Source organism: Thunnus thynnus, chromosome 20 (assembly GCF_963924715.1).
Source record: "Thunnus thynnus chromosome 20, fThuThy2.1, whole genome shotgun sequence".
In the NCBI taxonomy this organism is placed as follows: Eukaryota; Metazoa; Chordata; class Actinopteri; order Scombriformes; family Scombridae; genus Thunnus; species Thunnus thynnus.
The window spans coordinates 19,480,104-19,496,800 of record NC_089536.1 but is presented as its reverse complement, the minus strand read 5'-3'; the positions used below and the strand labels follow the sequence as shown (position 1 = coordinate 19,496,800).

The 16,697-nt window shown below is 42.0% G+C and overlaps 1 protein-coding gene across 2 annotated transcripts in view; it reads left to right on the top strand.

Moving 5' to 3' along the window:
• mrtfba (myocardin related transcription factor Ba) overlaps positions 1-16,697 on the top strand; it is a 29,100-nt gene that overhangs the window by 7,702 nt on the left and 4,701 nt on the right. The window contains exons 2-16 of one of the 2 annotated variants that reach the window (XM_067575582.1): positions 1,519-1,606; positions 4,119-4,369; positions 9,277-9,342; positions 9,540-9,595; positions 9,799-9,874; positions 10,207-10,368; positions 10,496-10,668; positions 10,771-10,914; positions 11,033-11,280; positions 11,981-12,152; positions 13,475-14,524; positions 14,687-14,809; positions 16,091-16,240; positions 16,367-16,504; positions 16,604-16,664. In XM_067575582.1, coding sequence (XP_067431683.1) covers positions 4,207-4,369; positions 9,277-9,342; positions 9,540-9,595; positions 9,799-9,874; positions 10,207-10,368; positions 10,496-10,668; positions 10,771-10,914; positions 11,033-11,280; positions 11,981-12,152; positions 13,475-14,524; positions 14,687-14,809; positions 16,091-16,240; positions 16,367-16,504; positions 16,604-16,664 — 2,782 coding nt within the window. In that variant the 5' untranslated portion in view covers positions 1,519-1,606; positions 4,119-4,206. Of the gene's footprint in view, positions 1-1,518; positions 1,607-4,118; positions 4,370-9,276; positions 9,343-9,539; positions 9,596-9,798; positions 9,875-10,206; positions 10,369-10,492; positions 10,669-10,770; positions 10,915-11,032; positions 11,281-11,980; positions 12,153-13,474; positions 14,525-14,686; positions 14,810-16,090; positions 16,241-16,366; positions 16,505-16,603; positions 16,665-16,697 lie in introns of both variants that reach the window. The other variant, XM_067575581.1, reaches the window with a different exon arrangement.

Genomic DNA, 16,697 nt, shown 5'->3' with positions numbered 1-16,697 from the left:
CATCTGGATCTGCTCTTTGATTCCGCGGGGCAGCGCCGATGTTTATCCCACAACGCCTCGTCGGCCGTGACAGTTGTTTGTTCCTTCCTCCCTCTTTCATTGCCCCCTTTCTCTCTCTCTCTCTCACTCACGTGTTCGCCCAACCTCGTTCACCCCTTTTTACTTTGCCCCCCAACACATATATACACACACACACACACAGCATGCAGCGCTACGTCTGTTGGAATGCAACCCTCGCTTCATTTGTCTTGTCTTTCACTCTCGCCCGTGAAGTTTCTGACGCAGGTTTTTGAAGGTCAATACAGGTTTTTTTTTTTCCATCTTGTCCATGCTTTTTTATGTCAGTAGGTAAGCCTGTAAGCGTATGAGCATTCATCTCCCTAAGACTTGTTTTACAGGTTAAAAATACTGTATTACTAGTGAAAAGGTTCTGAAACTGCTTAAGAAAATCAGCCTAAAATTGGAAAAAAAACTGAAATGCATTAGTTTTTTCCACAGTCTATATGATGCTGTTGTTGGAGGATCTTACCACTACACAAACTCTATAAGAGATACGTAGTACAAGAGAATTATCTGTCCAGAGTGTCAGTAAATTGAAACATCAATCTAACCCAAATCCAGTTATCTTCTTCGTAACCTAAGCACATTTGCTGAAGTGGCCTGAAAGCTTCTGAGTGTGTGCGCAGTTGTGATTGATTCGTATTCTGAGAGTCTCTCCCTCAGACTGCAGTGTGTTGCTACAGCTCTTTAGTAATCACTACCAAGAGTTTCTATTGTCTCTGCATGGATGCACCACCATTGTCATAGAGACCACACCGCAGGTTTTCCTAGCAACCTGTGAACATCAATTTTCAGACCTCGATGCATCCTTGAGTGTCGGCTAGTTTCATTCAGGCATCTTTAAGTGGTACTTATGATCCGTTTTATTCTCTACTTATCTTCAAACACACCTATTCAAGCGACACCAGCGTCTGATTCCCAAATTAGCTGTTGCGTTATTGTTTTAATGCACTTAAATTTTCTAAGCATAATAAATATGCCATTAGCTTGAGATAGTTGTTCCCCAGTTTTATATCTTTTTCAATTTTTTCCTTTTTAAAATGTATTCCTTTGGCAGTGTGTCTTTGCCCTAATGCCATGTATAAAAGCCAATGTTTTAGTGTTTTAGTGGTAGAGCATCTTTTGGTTTTACTTTAAGAAAACTGTTTTAAATTTCTATTGACAAAAGCTATTTGTTTAGGATAAACGAACCAGAAATAGCCAACAGGGCAGGACAGAAATAGAAGAGCATTTGCAACAGAAGCTCATTTTAAAAACATAAAAGCAAATGGAAAAGACAGCACAGTGCAAGGCACAGATGTGCAGAGTAGTAACGCCACAGGAATGAGCGCCCAGTATCACAGATGCCACCAAAAAGAAAAATGAAAAACCTGGATTATCACTTTCAGCCCTGGTTTGAGTTCAGATAGATTGCTAGCTTTATGGTATTTACGACAGATCTATTCTCTGTCTTACCAGGTCTGACTCCATGGCTTAGTGTGACTGTTGACAGAATCTAGCCCTGACATCTCTGTCCTCCGTCCCTTGCTGTCCCCTGCTACTAAAGGTAAGCATGAACTCATCGACTAAAGAGAATTATTATTATTGACTGACAAACAAATGGTGTCCAATGGCCAACTTTGACTTTCTGTTTTATCTGACAGATACATAAACAGAAAGGAAAGTTGTTTCTGTGTGTAACCAGCTGTTCTGGTTCTAAATCTGTATTTGAGGAACTACTATAAAGGGAAATCCAGGGAACTTACCAATACACTTTTGACCTTGCCTAGAAAATTCAAAGAAAAAGACCTCACAGTGTATGATGTGCTATTTGACATTTATTACTAAAGATGCTGTTACTGGATATCTGTTACTGAAGTTCTGTCACAAAAAACCACTGACGTTGAACTGTTGAACATCAAGGCCTCAATTACTTCTTTAGCTTTGTGTTTTCGTAGCACTTAATCATCATTAGGGGGCCACAAAGTGACTGTGGGTCAGAAGCCAAGTTTTGAAGAGTGGGGGAACTTTGCACTGTCGGACAGATTCAACTTGTACAATTTAGATTAAGGCTAGGGCTGTACCCAACTCAGAACTTTGTCAGTCGAATCGGATTTAGCTGTTGAATACGAAGATTCGACTATTCCTAAGAATTCCTTTTCTTTTTTTCATATAGACCATCTGGCAATCAGAAAATCCACTGGCATGAGTTTCAGTGACGATTTCAACCATGTCAACATCATCAAATGCAACAGAGTCATAGGAACATATTTTTGAGCATTTAAAAATCAATAAAAAACAGCTGCATATGATGCAAGATTTGAGTTGCGGCCTATTTGAATTGCTGACATATAATCTTTGGCTGCCATATGGATTTGTTGGAATAATGAGTCGGGCAGTACACATGTATTTCTGTTGAAATCAAGCTCTTATAGCCTATTTTTTTATGACACTTTAATCATCAACAACAATGTGTAAATGAATAAACAAATGAAACAGTTTTAAATAAATTCATGGCATTGTCTGCTTTGAAGTAATGACTTCTCATCTTCAACAGGATAGCCTTATTAGGCTAGAGTATTTCTCTTTAAACAAAAAATAAATAAATCCTAAGTGTAAGCCAATAAATAAACAAATTGAACAGTTGCAGTTTAAGATTTGACTGACCAAAAAAAAAACCAACTGCACAGCTTGAGTCTCAGTGGACTGGGGGGGTCTCCAGCAGATGATTTGACTCATTGACTTTGAGGGGGCAGCTCTAATTAAGGCTGAAATTCCCCATCTGTGTCCCGTCATTTCCTGTCATTTCTGTTATGATCGAAAAAACATTTGAAAAATATTCTTGAGAATTTATCCGTGTTTAATTTAATTTTTTTAAACATGAAAATAAAAAATAAGTTACTGGAAAGCAGCTGACAATCAGATCAGCTCATAATCAGCAGCTTGTTTGCATTTTGTTCTCACTTTTGTCACCACTTTCTATTTATAGGAGAATATTCTAAACTCTGCTCGTTGAAGAAGACTTCATTTACTGTAAAATGTGGTGATCACTGTTTATTCAAATACAACCGCATTTGCTAGGATGATAAAAACAAAACTGGATGAAAATCAGTTTAAGCTATTGTCTGTGAAAAATGGTAAAGTCAAATAAGATGAGCTTTATGTATAGCGTACAGCAGAAATACAGTGCACCGTACATGTTTGTGAAATGATGTCTTTACTTGAAAGCAAGGATGGAACATAGTTTACTTTTTATGTGGTAGGAAAAGGAGAAGAAAGAAAGAGAAAAGAGTATAGGCTTTAGGATTTGTTGTGTTTGGATGTATTACTCAGCATCAGCGTTTAGAAACCAGAAGGAACAACATGTGTTTTAACCAAAAGTGGCTGAGTCCACTTATGTCCCATAGTGCCAAAGACATTAGTGGGTCATGTAATGCCTTTGGCACTTTTAAGAGCCTACAGGGAGAAATACAGGCAGCCATAGGAGCATAGTAAGTCTCAGCCAAAAGCAACACATCAGGATGGTTAGTAAAGAGTGCTTAGGTCCTAGCAGGGATAGATGTGGGTGCTGCTGGAGAACGATAAATAGCATACATACTCCAACTAAGCAGTCTGTCATCTGCCAGTTAAAAGACTGTTGGGAAGCCATGGATACTAAATTGTTTGTTTTGCTCCCCGAAATGTTTCCGTTCCCTTCGTTTGAAACCACCACGGCGACGTCATATTCCAGATCATGAAGCCTGTCTGAACAGAGAGAACATTCATGCACAAACTGGCGTTGTTTCTCATGAGCAGCGGTTTGAAGTGATTATTCAGTATAATAGCCAACCCTGCTCGTTTAATGAATAATTTGGGCTGGGACTGAGCTCTTCCAGATGGCTGAAATGAAATGCCACCCTTAGCATTTCACCAGTTGGGTGAAGTAGTCATACCAGCAGCATGATTATTATTATTCTGAATTACTGGTGTTTTTTTTGAGAGTCCTCAAAATATCCCAGAGTGATGTATTCCTCATGTGAAAGTTAGTTTTTTTTTCTCTAACTCCTCATTCTCTTTCCCTTTTCCTTGTATCCACACAGGTAGCAACGAGACATAACTTAACCCACCCTGTTGCTTGCCTGGGACCCCCCCCGCCCCAGACCATCCCCAATCCTCTGTAGAGGCAGGATGGAGCCCCAGGCTTCCCAGGGGATGCTAGTAGCAGAGGGGGATTGTGGGACAACGAGTCTGCTGGTGCCCAGTCCCCAGAGCGAGGCGGTGACCCATGAGTTGGAGGAGCTGTCGCTACAGCCCACACAGAGCCTACCTCCACTCAATGAACGCAAAAACGGTAAGGACACGCTGCTGTACAGGCCTGTCATGATATGCTAGAAGGCCACCGTGTTGAAAGAGTGACCAACAAAAGATTTAAATTTCCATAGAACTTTTAGCACAAAAACATTTTAATGAGGAAGAAGATATAGAAACGGGTGATACTTAATTAGTCACAAAGTAGAAAATGAATAGTCCTTTCTTACCAAGAGTAAGCTCAGCTTGCTAGCTCAGTAACTAAAGGATAAGACCACCAATTTTCTTTATTTTTCCTATTGTCAACAAATCTCATGTTCCGCTGTTGTCCTAAAATGCATCAGGGAGCCACACTGCTTCACTGGGTGATATGTTCCTTCGTCACAAAGTTTTGGACTTGGTAATTTGTTAGCTTGTTGTGCTACATATCACAGCCTCTTGACTTTGTGCTACATTATACATTTCTCAAAGAACTTTATTCCAGAGTCAAGAGGTTGTGATATGTAGCACAACAAGCTAGCAAAACTCTGTAAACAAAACCACATTCCCACACATGTGCAGGGGTCACTGCCTTACACGGAACTACTCTCTGGAGAGTAAAAATGTGATCGCTGGTATTAGTCTTTTAAGCAGTTTCTAAACAAACTACAGTAGCCTTTGGGGTGAAGGAACATGTCACTCAGTTCAGCAGTGTGGCTCAATGACATGTTTTTAGTAGCTTTTGGACAACAGTGGAGCTCTACGGCACAGAGGAATATGATATATCAGGCTTTGGATACACACACAATACCTGTAAGTAGGATGAGTTCATTGTTGGTTTGGCTTAGCACATGAGATTTGTTTACAATAAGAAAAATATAGAAAATCACCAGCCTTACTCTAACACATTATATCTTGTTAGTTTCATTTGTAGAAAAACTGAACTGTAAAAACAATTGGTCCTGCAGCCCAGTTTTGCCATTAATGCCTCTGTAAGTAAAAGGTCTACACCCACTTAATTAATGCACTTACTCGTGCACACAGGCACGTACTCCCAGAATCAACTTATCAGTTTGGTCATAGATATGAGTCCTCAACTCCTGAAACCTCCATCAGCTTCTATTATATGTTTGTTCTGCACAGGGAAATTATCCTAGCCAGCCTGCACTTTAGCTTCTCATCACCATCACAATGTTGGTGTTGTTTTGGCAGCCACATGGGACCAACTCAAATAGTGATGGATGGGTATGCCACTAGCAGGCTGAGGGAGCGGGTTAGATTCACTGCTGCCTTTGCCAGTTCCTAATCATGGCTTAGATGCTGAAGGGAGATCAGCTAGTCAGTCAGTCAGTCCAGTCACTGTGATGTTAATCACCATGCTCAGAAATGTCTGATTTGTCAGATGCAGTGAACATACGCAGGGTGTTTAGCTGGAGCTGTTCCAGCTTGGATTAAACATGTTTTGGATAAATGTAGGATTCTGCGCTGTCGTGCTGCGGTCTGCAGGAGAGCGCAGTAAAACTTCTTGACGGTGGAAAATTTCTGTGGAATGTCAACAGTAGTAGCACCCACTCATCATCTTGGCTTTTGTCATTTCCCCTCCCGTGAGAACACACACCTCATACTTTCCACCCTGTAAGCCATCTCCAGCACTCTGCCAACCGCAGAGTCCCCTCTCTCATATTGGTTTTAACGTGCAGGTGTTAATCTGTCTACCGTCATGACAGATATGAATGTCTGAGGCCAGTTTAGCTGTGTGGAGGCTGCAGCTCAGAGAGTCTGGAGGACTGCTCCATCAGCAGAGTAGGGTATTGAGACTGAAGTTGTTGTTGACAGGGAATAAAGGTCGGGTTATGCTAGAAAAGAACTAGTTCGTACGGCAAAAATGTTAATACTTGTTTCGAACGGCCACATTTGAAGACATAGAGAGAAATGAGATGAGATAATAGTTTGAATAATGGCACACATTTTTAGACAGTCTTTCCTGGAAGGTGTTCATGGTTTGTACACATGAAAAGTAATAGAAATAGCTGTGTAACAAATGAAAAAAGAAAGCAAGGGAGAGAAGGTCAAACCCTGCTCACTTTCTCACCTTTTTCACATTTGTCAGTTTTGGAAAGTTATAGAAATTGTCAGACATAGACCCCTCCAATTACTTCTTTGAAAATGTGTTGAGAGGGAGGGGGTTTCCGAAGCACTTCTGATGGCGCCTTAAGAGTCTGGCCAGTAAAATGCAGCTTATACACTGAAATCTACAAGGTGACTCCTCGTGACAAGTGGAACCAAACTGAATTTCATGTGTAAAATCGACGGAATGCCCCTTTAAGGAAAACCCCTAATGTTATTGTAGACTACTCTGTCAGTCGCTGTTGATTACAATGAATGTTTGGATCTCCACATGATAATCGATTTACTTCCCAAGTTGACTAGTGGAGGCAAAACAAAGACAAAACAGAGTTTTGAGAGAGTTTCACTTTTTAAAATAATGTTTGCTGAGTAACTGCTTTTAATGTTGTACAGTAAGTCCATCGTAACCGCAGCTGTCATATTTGAATTATTTTTAGAATTCAGTCTTTACTCAGAGGTTCAGAAAATAGGCCAAAGTCATGGGAGGGTGCACACCCCCTCGCTGTTTCCACTATTCAGGTTTAGCAATGTGTTTGAACTTTAGTGTTTGGGTGACAGAGTTCTGTTATAACTCAGAAACATGTGTTCATCCAGAATGTCTCACACATACACACACACGCATATCACAGGCTGACCTGCTGTGAGGTCTCATGCGTAAGTGAGATTGTTTATGTTAGTGGGACGGTAGTGTCAGTTTTGTATTCTTAATCCTAACTCATTACTTAAATATGACCAGAATACATTAGAACTGAAACAATAATTAGATTAACTCTTATCGACCGAAAATTAATCTGCAACAATTGTGATAATTGACTTATCATTTAAGTCATTTTTTAAAAGTAAAAATATCCAAAATATAATGGTTCCAGCTTCTCAAATATGAGAATGTGGTGCTTTTAAATGATAGTGAACTGAATCTCTTTGAGTTTTGACTGTTGGTTGAACCAAGTGATTCATCGATTAATGGAGAAAAGAAGCACTTCATTCAGTCTGTTATGCCACTAGTTTATCGCTTCACTAATTTCCTTAGCTATGTGGCATTGGGTTGAGTTGTTGAATTAGTTTTATATCCATTAATTAAGATTTTATTAAAAAGCTTTCTGTCCCTCACTGATAGCAAGTGAAATGCAGACACATTTATCTGCGATTCCGTGTATCCTCTGCGGACTTGCTGAGTGCGTGTGTGTGTGTGTATAAACAGCTCGTCGTATCTACCCATCACCCTGGCTTGTTAAGGTCACAGGTCAGGATGTGTTTGTCAGGCTGAGCCACATTTCCCGGAGGAATCAAGGACAATGCAGCTGACTGGAAGTCTATATGAATCACCCTAAACAAACATGTGCCACTGCATACCTTTCTTCAACTATTTACTGAGTGTAGTTTGAGTCAGATGTATAGCCTTAACACAAGCCCCCCCTCTTCCACAAACCTCCTTATCTGCAATACTATGTGTCAGTGTTATGTAGAAACTGGAGCCAGAGCAGACTTTCTGTGAAACATTTACAGAAATGTTTCACAACAGCTCTTGTTGGAAGTAGAGCTCCAAGCGAAGTATGCAAAAGCTTCTGATATTTTTGTGCATGACAGTTTTGCATAGCCATCAAGGTGATGCAATAATTAACAATAATTGGTCTTAACATGGGAGATAAGTTCGCAGTCAGTTTATGTTTACCACCTAAGTATATCTATGACGACAATAAAAGGACACCAAATAGAGTCCAGCTGTTTCCTGTTGAAGCAAGAGTATTTCACTGCAAGTTTTTGACTCATCTGTTCCAGTGACTGAAGAAGTGCCCGCACTACTCGTGGCTAGTATTTAATTTGTGCAAATCGACGCCTCCTCCCACTTAATGTGATACTTCCCTCAGTTGTAGATCCACTTAAAAAAATCACACTAAAACCGTAAAACGCTCGTGCTGTTGCCCCAAGCCCAACTTGCAGCTTGAAGATGCAGATGTCCTTTGTTAGAACAGTTTCAGTCAGTGCTGACTCAGACGTTTGACTGTTCCCTGGTAGTTAAAAGGAAGCAGTGTCTTCAGTCCTCTACATCTGGCTGTGTTTGGATCGCCCACAGTCAGAGAAATAACTAACCGGCTGAGTGAGAGGGAAGTAAGAGTAAAGAGGGAGGAGGGGGTTGTGGTCCTGTAATTTAAAAAAAAAAAAAAAAAAAAAAAAAAAGTCAGGGCGGGATAGAGAAGTAGAGGATGGGGCCTAGTGTTGTAGCAATGTGGATTTTCATCAGTTGGTTGATCGTGTTGCACTGGAGCCAAGAAGATATGACAAGTAGCTCCATATTTTGGGCATTAATACATAGGCTGTCAGCTTTGGGATCAAATGACTTAATCACTCAGGTGTAATGCGGATTGTTCTTGGGGCCAAGAGTTTAAGACTATGGCCTGTATGGAAGCAAAGACACTCGGCGACTGCTGCACAAGGTTCAGAGCAGGTGAGCACTTCTCTGTTGTTGTCATGCTGATCACTCAGCCCATTTAGACTAATGGGACTTTCTTTTAACATAGAACAGATGGAATGAATGAAAATGAAATCACTTTGTGTTGGTTTGCAATAATGGAGCACATTACTCATTACATGGATCAGCTGCAGAGGAAGCATTTGGAGCGGTCCTCTTATAGAATGACATTATTGTTCGTTTTCAGCCTAATTATGAGAGAGCAAAGATTTTTGTTTCCTTTTTTATTTTTGTTACACTACCTCATCTATGTGTTCTTACTTTCCCTCTTGTTTTTCTTGTCTTAAATCTCTCTGTTTCCTCTTTTGCCTACTTAATACAACAATTGAAATGTCTGCTTTATTTTATGACGTATTTCCTCCTTTTCCTTTTAGTCCTGCAGTTGAGGCTTCAGCAAAGGCGAACTCGGGAGCAGCTTGTGGACCAGGGCATCATGCCTCGTGAGTAACTTCACTACCAGTTGTCCATCACATGGAAAAACTAAAGTGGGCGACTGGGCGCGTATATAATAACAAAAGTGGAACCCTGCTGTAAACTGATAACTGAGATAATAAACATGTTTGTTTTATTGTTTCGCTGGACCACATCTGTGCTTAGATCTGTGCATTCGTGATACTGACGTGTGTATCTGTTGCAGCTCTGAAGAGCCCGGCAGCTTTCCATGGGCAGATTCGCAGCTTAGAGAGAGCCAGGGTAAGGTGCACAGTTTGGGAAGAAGCTAAATTTGGACTTGAGAAGCAGAAAAAAAAAATGCACACCTGGACTGTTGAGCGGCTCATTATTTTCAAATTTGTTTGTAATTATTTTTTAATTAGTGAATAAAAGTATCACTTGTATCAATTACTATGAAAATGTAGGGAATTCACTGACTGATCTTTGTCCCTCTTTCTATTAAGACTGAGAATTTCCTAAAGCACAAGATCCGCAGTCGTCCAGAGAGAGCAGAGCTGGTCAGGATGCACATCCTGCAAGGTACTGGTAATCCTCCAGTTTACACTGTGCACACTTATTGTATTATCTAGTGTTCCCCGTGGAACAATATTGGAATAGAGAGATTGTCTTCATACAGTGGCATAAAGACTTTACTCTTATATTTGTTTAGCATTGGTAGGCACCTGCAAGAACATTTCTACTGAAAGAAGACACATTTCCCCTCAATTATTACACATTTAAAACCATCATAGGATTCATATTAGCACCAGACTCTGTGCTATAAACAGATATTTCCCCAGCCAGCTCTGCAAGCAAGGAATGTCATTGGAATATGTCTTTATATATATATATGATGTATACTTGGTCCACAGAGACTGGAGCAGAGCCCTCACTACAGGCCACACAGATGAGGCTGAAAAGGGCCCGACTCGCTGACAACCTGAACGAGAAGATCGCCCAGAGACCCGGCCCCATGGAGCTGGTGGAGAAGAACATCCTGCCGGTGGATTCAACCCTCAAAGAGGCAATCATCGGTAAGAGAGACAAACAAGATGCTGAAGACGTTTTTGTTAAATCAACCATACTGCAGGTTATAGGAGAAAAATAAGTACAATACTCCGCATGACATGTTTTGTCCCCTTGTGGTTTTCCTACCAGTAGGCCAGGTGAACTATCCCAAGGTGTTGGATGAGGACAGCAGTGATGCCCTCTCCCCAGAACAGCCGGCCAGTCAGGAGTCTCAGAGTTCTGTCCCCTCACCCGCGGAGAGTAAAGCACCAGAGACGCCCTCTCCAGCCCCAGTACCAGCACTACTACCCAGCACCATGCTGCAGGTCAGATAGAGGACAAGTAATCCTGCTGTTTGTGTCCTACCAGCTCCATGTTCTCTAACTTTAGTAAATGTGTAAATATATCTTTTTTTTATGTTTCCTCAGGCCTTCCCAGTTACTACACAAGCCACTACAGACTTTGTGAAATTTATCTCTACTAATGAGCTCCCAGCGAGCCGCCTGTCCGTGTCTCCCGTTCAGCCAGTCACTACAGCTGCTCCCTCAAAACCAGGTCCAACACTGGTGAAAGTAAGGGCGACACTTTTTTTTTTCTCACCATTAAATATAATATCACATCTTTCTTTCTATCTGAATGCCGTCGGACAAGCAGTACAGTAAGAAAGTTTTCTGTTTCCTCCAACAACAGCAAAGCCAGCAGAAGCCGCCCTCTGAGAAGAGTCGCAGTAAGAAAGGCAAAGAGCCCAAGCCCAGAGTGAAAAAGCTCAAGTACCACCAGTACGTTCCCCCAGACCAGAAACAGGAGGCCAGCGAAGCACCCATGGACTCCTCCTATGCCCGACTACTGCAGCAACAGCAGCTGTTCCTCCAGCTGCAGATCCTCAGCCAGCAACAGCAGCACTACAACTATCAGACTATATTACCAGCACCACTCAAGTATGTTTATAAAACATTACAACCACAAGCAATGATTCCCATTCCACAAATAAGAACAAACAATATAATTTTATTTCTTCCTACAGTACCAGGCAAAAGTTTGGACACACTTTCCCATACACTTGACTGAGAAAGTGGTTTTTGACCAGTACTTTATATCTCAAAAGATATAGAGTTTATGGATTTATGTTTTCAGGCCTTAAACACCATTGTGCGGTCTCTGACTGAGCTTGGCTTGCCTCCATGACTCCTTATCTGAAAACGCCTGAAAGCAAGCCAAATATTGTTGTTTAGAGGGCCATTAGCGAGTTTCCAATAACAACGCAGCGTGTAATCATATTAATAACTAACAGGATGTTGTTTCACCAGCTGCTGTTTTCATAAATGTCCTCTCAGCGGCCGCATGGCCGAGCTCCCTTTGAACTGTGCCCGTGAACTGTCGTTTGGTTGACTGGCTTTGTTAGTGAGGCGCAGGGCACAGGATGGATGGTCTGTTCCTATTGGGAACACATTTCCTCTCTCCTTGCTTCTCTTCTTCCTCCTTGCTTTCTGTCCCATTTTCTCTACAATAATATTCTTTTGTCCACCTCTTCTTCCTCTCATTTTGTCTGTTTCTTATTCGTGTGGTAAGGAAATACTATAAATTACGCTATTTCCTCAGATAACAGTTACCTCTTTTTATTGTGTTTTCTCTCTGTAGACCTGTGGCAGAGGGTCAGAGCAGCAGTGCCGGCAGCCTGCCAACCTCCATCGTGGTGTCTTTGCCCACTGCTCCCCCACCACCCCCTCTGCCTTCGGCTCCGGCCCGACCAAACAACTCCCTGTCAAACCGCAAGCCAGGAGTTTTGCCTGCGAACCTGGAGGACATGAAGGTATTTGGAAGCCATCCGTACCAACAAACACAGGCTAAAAGAACTGCTCAAAAACATGCCCACAAATCATAGTAACAATCATAGACTAAGAGGGAGGGAGAGGGGAGGGGGTGCCTTTGGTCTTATAAAGCCTGCTCAGCTGTTAAAACTGAACTGTATCAAGATATTACACAGCCAGTACAAGAATGTTTCCACTGAAATAAGATCCAACAAGATTTTGTTTGGTCGTTTAGTAAATTTCATACAGCTATAATAACCTGCAGACACTTTTATTATTGCTATATTTTTAGCTTGCAGCGTGGGTCAAGGGATGGCAGTCTACCACTTTGAGTCAGACTTGGATATCTCTACAACTATAAGATGGATTGCTATGAAATTTGGCACAGACATCTATGTCCCCCCCAGGATGAATTGTAGTAACTTTGGTGATCCTCTGACTTTTCAGCTAGAGCTATCATCAGGTCAAAATTTCAAATTGTCCACTACTTTAGTTTAGGGTTGCAACTAACGATTATTTTCATTATCGATTAATCTGCTGATTATTTCCTCAGTGAATCGTTTAAATGTCAGAAAAAAGTGAAAAAGGAGTTATAATGTCCTAGAATTAAACGTGACTTTTTCAGATGTCTTGTTTTGTCTGACCAGCGGTTCAAAACCCAAAGATATTCAATTTACTGTCATGTATGACCAAAAAAAGCATTAAATTGTAACATTTGAGAAGCTGAAAACAGAAAAATTTTGCCATTTTTGCTCGAAAAATGATTTAAATGTCCATAATCAATATAGTTGCTGATTAATTTTCTGTTGATCAACTAATTGATAAATCTAATAATCGTTGCAGCTCTACTTTGCTCTATGACCAAGTAGCTGCTAAAATAATTGGCCGTCCCATTAGCCTCAGCTGCGCTTTGTGTTTAGTGCTAATTAGCAAGTGTTGACATGCTAAACTTGGTATATGGTAAACATCAGCATGTTAGCATTGCCATTGTGAGCATGTTAGCATGCTGACGCAAGTATTTAGCTCAAAGCACCGCTGTCCTTGAGTTCAAAGCAGCTAGCATGGCTGTAGAATCTAAAACTTGTTACCATTTGTTTATCGTGACCTAAAATTAAAACTCTTTTTCTTGAAGTTTGCATTGGATCCAAAAAAAGAGGAAAATGCAAAAATTCAAAAGAAGCTCCCTTGTTGTTATAAGTGCTTGCTGAGCAATCAAGAAAACAAAGGCAGAAGATTTTTTTATGAGAATTGTAACACTAACACCTAAAATCAGCTGCATTCCTCCTCCAGCACTACTCTAAAACTGATTATATGGTCTATCCAGGTGGCCGAGCTAAAACTGGAGCTGAAGCTGCGTGGCCTCCCTGTGTCAGGAACAAAGACTGATCTGATAGAGAGACTGAAGCCCTTCCAGGACACTCCCAGCACCTCTGCTCCCACCACTATTCCCTCACCTGCCACCACTACCACCCTCACCTCTATCCCAATGGAAATCACCACCGCTACCGGCCCTGCCATAGTCCTCCCAGCCCACCAGGGGGCTCCAGAGAGTGTGAGCTCCACACCTCCAGTCTCACCCATTCCCACTGATCCCTTCACCCTCCAGCAGGATGTTGGCATGTCTGAAGCTCCATCTGAACCACAGCTTGTGAGCTCTGGCTCAGCAGGGCCACAGTCCTCTCCTCTCATGTCTTTTCCCCTACCGGAGAAGGACAGGAGGCTCCACGAGAAGGAGCGGCAGATTGAGGAGTTGATGAGGAAGCTTGAGCAGGAGCAGAAGTTGGTGGAGGAGCTGAAGATGCAGTTGGAGGTGGAGAAGAGAGGCCAGAGCAGCTGCAGCACTGATTCTGCCTCTGTAACCTCCAAACTCACATCTGTAACAGCCATGAACCCAGTTTCAACTGTCTTGAACTCAAACATAGTAAAAATGGAGGGTGCGGTTCTGTCAAACTGTTCCTCCACTACAGCTGCCATCCCAAACTCTCTCCTGGGCTCCCAGGCTCTCACAGCCCCCCTGCCAACAGTGGTGAAGTTAGAGGATGTGACAGTTTCTTCCGGCAAGCCACTCCAGCTCCAGACCCAAACCCAACTCATCACCCAGATCCAGCCCCAGGCTCAGCCCCAAGTAGCCACCAGCCCACAGCTTCTCTCCCAGCCCCAGAGAAGTCCCAAACTCCAGCAGCAGGCCCAACCCACTGCCCCCAGCCTGCAGCAGTTCTTCATCAGCCATCATGGCGGGGTGTCCCAGGTGCTGGGTCAACCTCAGACTCTACTGACCACAACTGGCCAGGCTGGAACTCAGATCCTCCTCCCAGTCTCACTACCTAACAACGCTACTGCAATCCAGCTGCCAAGCACCACTGTCAGCCTGAAGGTACGACTGGAGTCAAGTAGTGTGGCATAAGATACTGTTGTGTCATTGTATGTTAACCTGTTTTAGCAGGTAACACGTTCAACTTAGTTTAATGACAAAACAGACTACAAAAGTAGTCTAGTCTGCAGACTCAGGCTTCTTTTGTTTTTCTTCTTATCTCAGCCTGTTCTCCAGGCCACGGTCTCAAATCCAGGCCTGGTCCAGGCCTCCGTTCCTCAGCTGCAGAGCACTAAGATGGAGACGGCACTCAGCCAGCAGTTGGCCAACCACAACCCGTTGCTACAGGTCAGTCATGCCATATTACTAGTTGCTTTTCTTTCTTTTCTTTTCTTTACATTACCATATTGGCCCGAATATAAGGCAACCCTGTTTATAAGACCTTTTCCAACACCTGTTTTTAGAAAAATACTTTTTGAAGATACATTACATTATAGTCACATACACACTCTACTGACAGGCTCATGGAAACAGTCAAAATAATTTTCTCTGGCAGTTATATGGAGCCAGAACAGCGACAGTGAAATTGAAAATCAAATTTGGCATTGAAAACAAAGCCTGAACTGAAAAAGGAAACACTGGCATTGAAACACTTGTATTGGCACTGAAAAATAAAACACAGGCATTAAAACATTACAGTCTTACAATCTTATTATCTCATTTTATTTTGATATTTTTTGCATGTGTTTTTTTGTCCATCTTCAGATTTTTTTCTTCATGTCTGTCTTTTTTTCAGTGACAGGTTTTTTTTTACACCGTCAGTTTTTTTCCCGTGTCACTGGTTTACAGTTTCAACTTTGTGTGACCATTTTGGCATAGAGAGGAGGGCCCCTTGCTTGGCCTACATTGCCCACTATGCATTGCAGCCCGACGAAGATATCTGAGGGTGATAGCATCATGGCAGAGATTTTGAGCCAGACTGTTGTAATTTTTGCTCTAGGACTGTTAACATGTCACTTAAGTTTTGATATTTTTCAGGCAAGAAAGTAACCATGTACAAACATATACTGCTCATCATTAGTGATGAGGAACGAACGAATCAATCATATCGAAAATGGTTCACTGTTTCAAAGCATGAGAGGATGAAACAGAGACCAGGATGAAGGAGTTACAGAATACAAGTGGTCTTACTGCTTTTTCATTGTTTTTTGGTTCAATGTATTACGTGTTATGAGTCTATAGCTGTGTTTTTAAATACTGTGGCAGATGGAGAGATGCATCCCGTATTTAAAACCAGCGCAACACCTCTCTGATACAAGTGTGATGTAACAAGGCCCTGTTTGTGGTGGTCATGTGATTTATTTGTTCTCTCTGTTCCTGAAGAGTCTAAAATGATCTTGAACTCTTGTAATGTTTATTGTAATGATAGCAGTGATGGCCTGTGGAGTGTGTGTGTGAGAAGTGGTACTTTTTCCACAACCAGCATGCAGCATGTCCCAAATGATTTAGATTTTTCCATCATTTTATATTCACTCTATATCTGTTTTTTTGGCTGTTGTGTTGTAATCATGTTAAGCCTGTGATCATGGACTGATGTCTGATGGTCACTCTCTAATCACATCCTAACAGACACTGGCAGTATGCAATAACACTACTGGTTTGGAGAACCAGACAAGACCTGAACTGAATCCCCAGTGTTTCCTGAAAAGTTCCCCAGAGAACAGGGTCTCTCCCCGAGCATCACCCAACCACCACATCTCTAATGGACCCCTCAATAAGGTATCAGAGCTGAACTGTCACTGGTTCAGTCCATCCTTCTTACTCGATGCTTTTTGAGATGATTTCATTTTCCCTGACTTTGTCAGGGTTTGTCCTTAAATCTGCTCGTGTTTCTCCATCTGTCAGTCTCCCTCGCCGTCCCAGCCGACCTTCATCCTCCAGCCCACCTCCCTCGTTACTCAGCCCCCCAAGACAAAAGAGCCTCCCCGCTATGAGGAGGCCGTCAAACAGAGCCGCAACCTGCACGTCAACAACGTTTCACAGGTTAGACACAGACAGACATTTTTACTGCAGTTGCCTGCTGCGTCCTTGAGAATATTTTCAGTTTTTCAAGTCTCTTAACCTGATAAACTGTCTTTTCAGGTTCCCACAGCAACCAGCCAGCAAATGGATGACTTGTTTGACATTCTCATAGAGAGTGGAGGTAAGGAGGCGCTTATAATGACCGTACAGCACA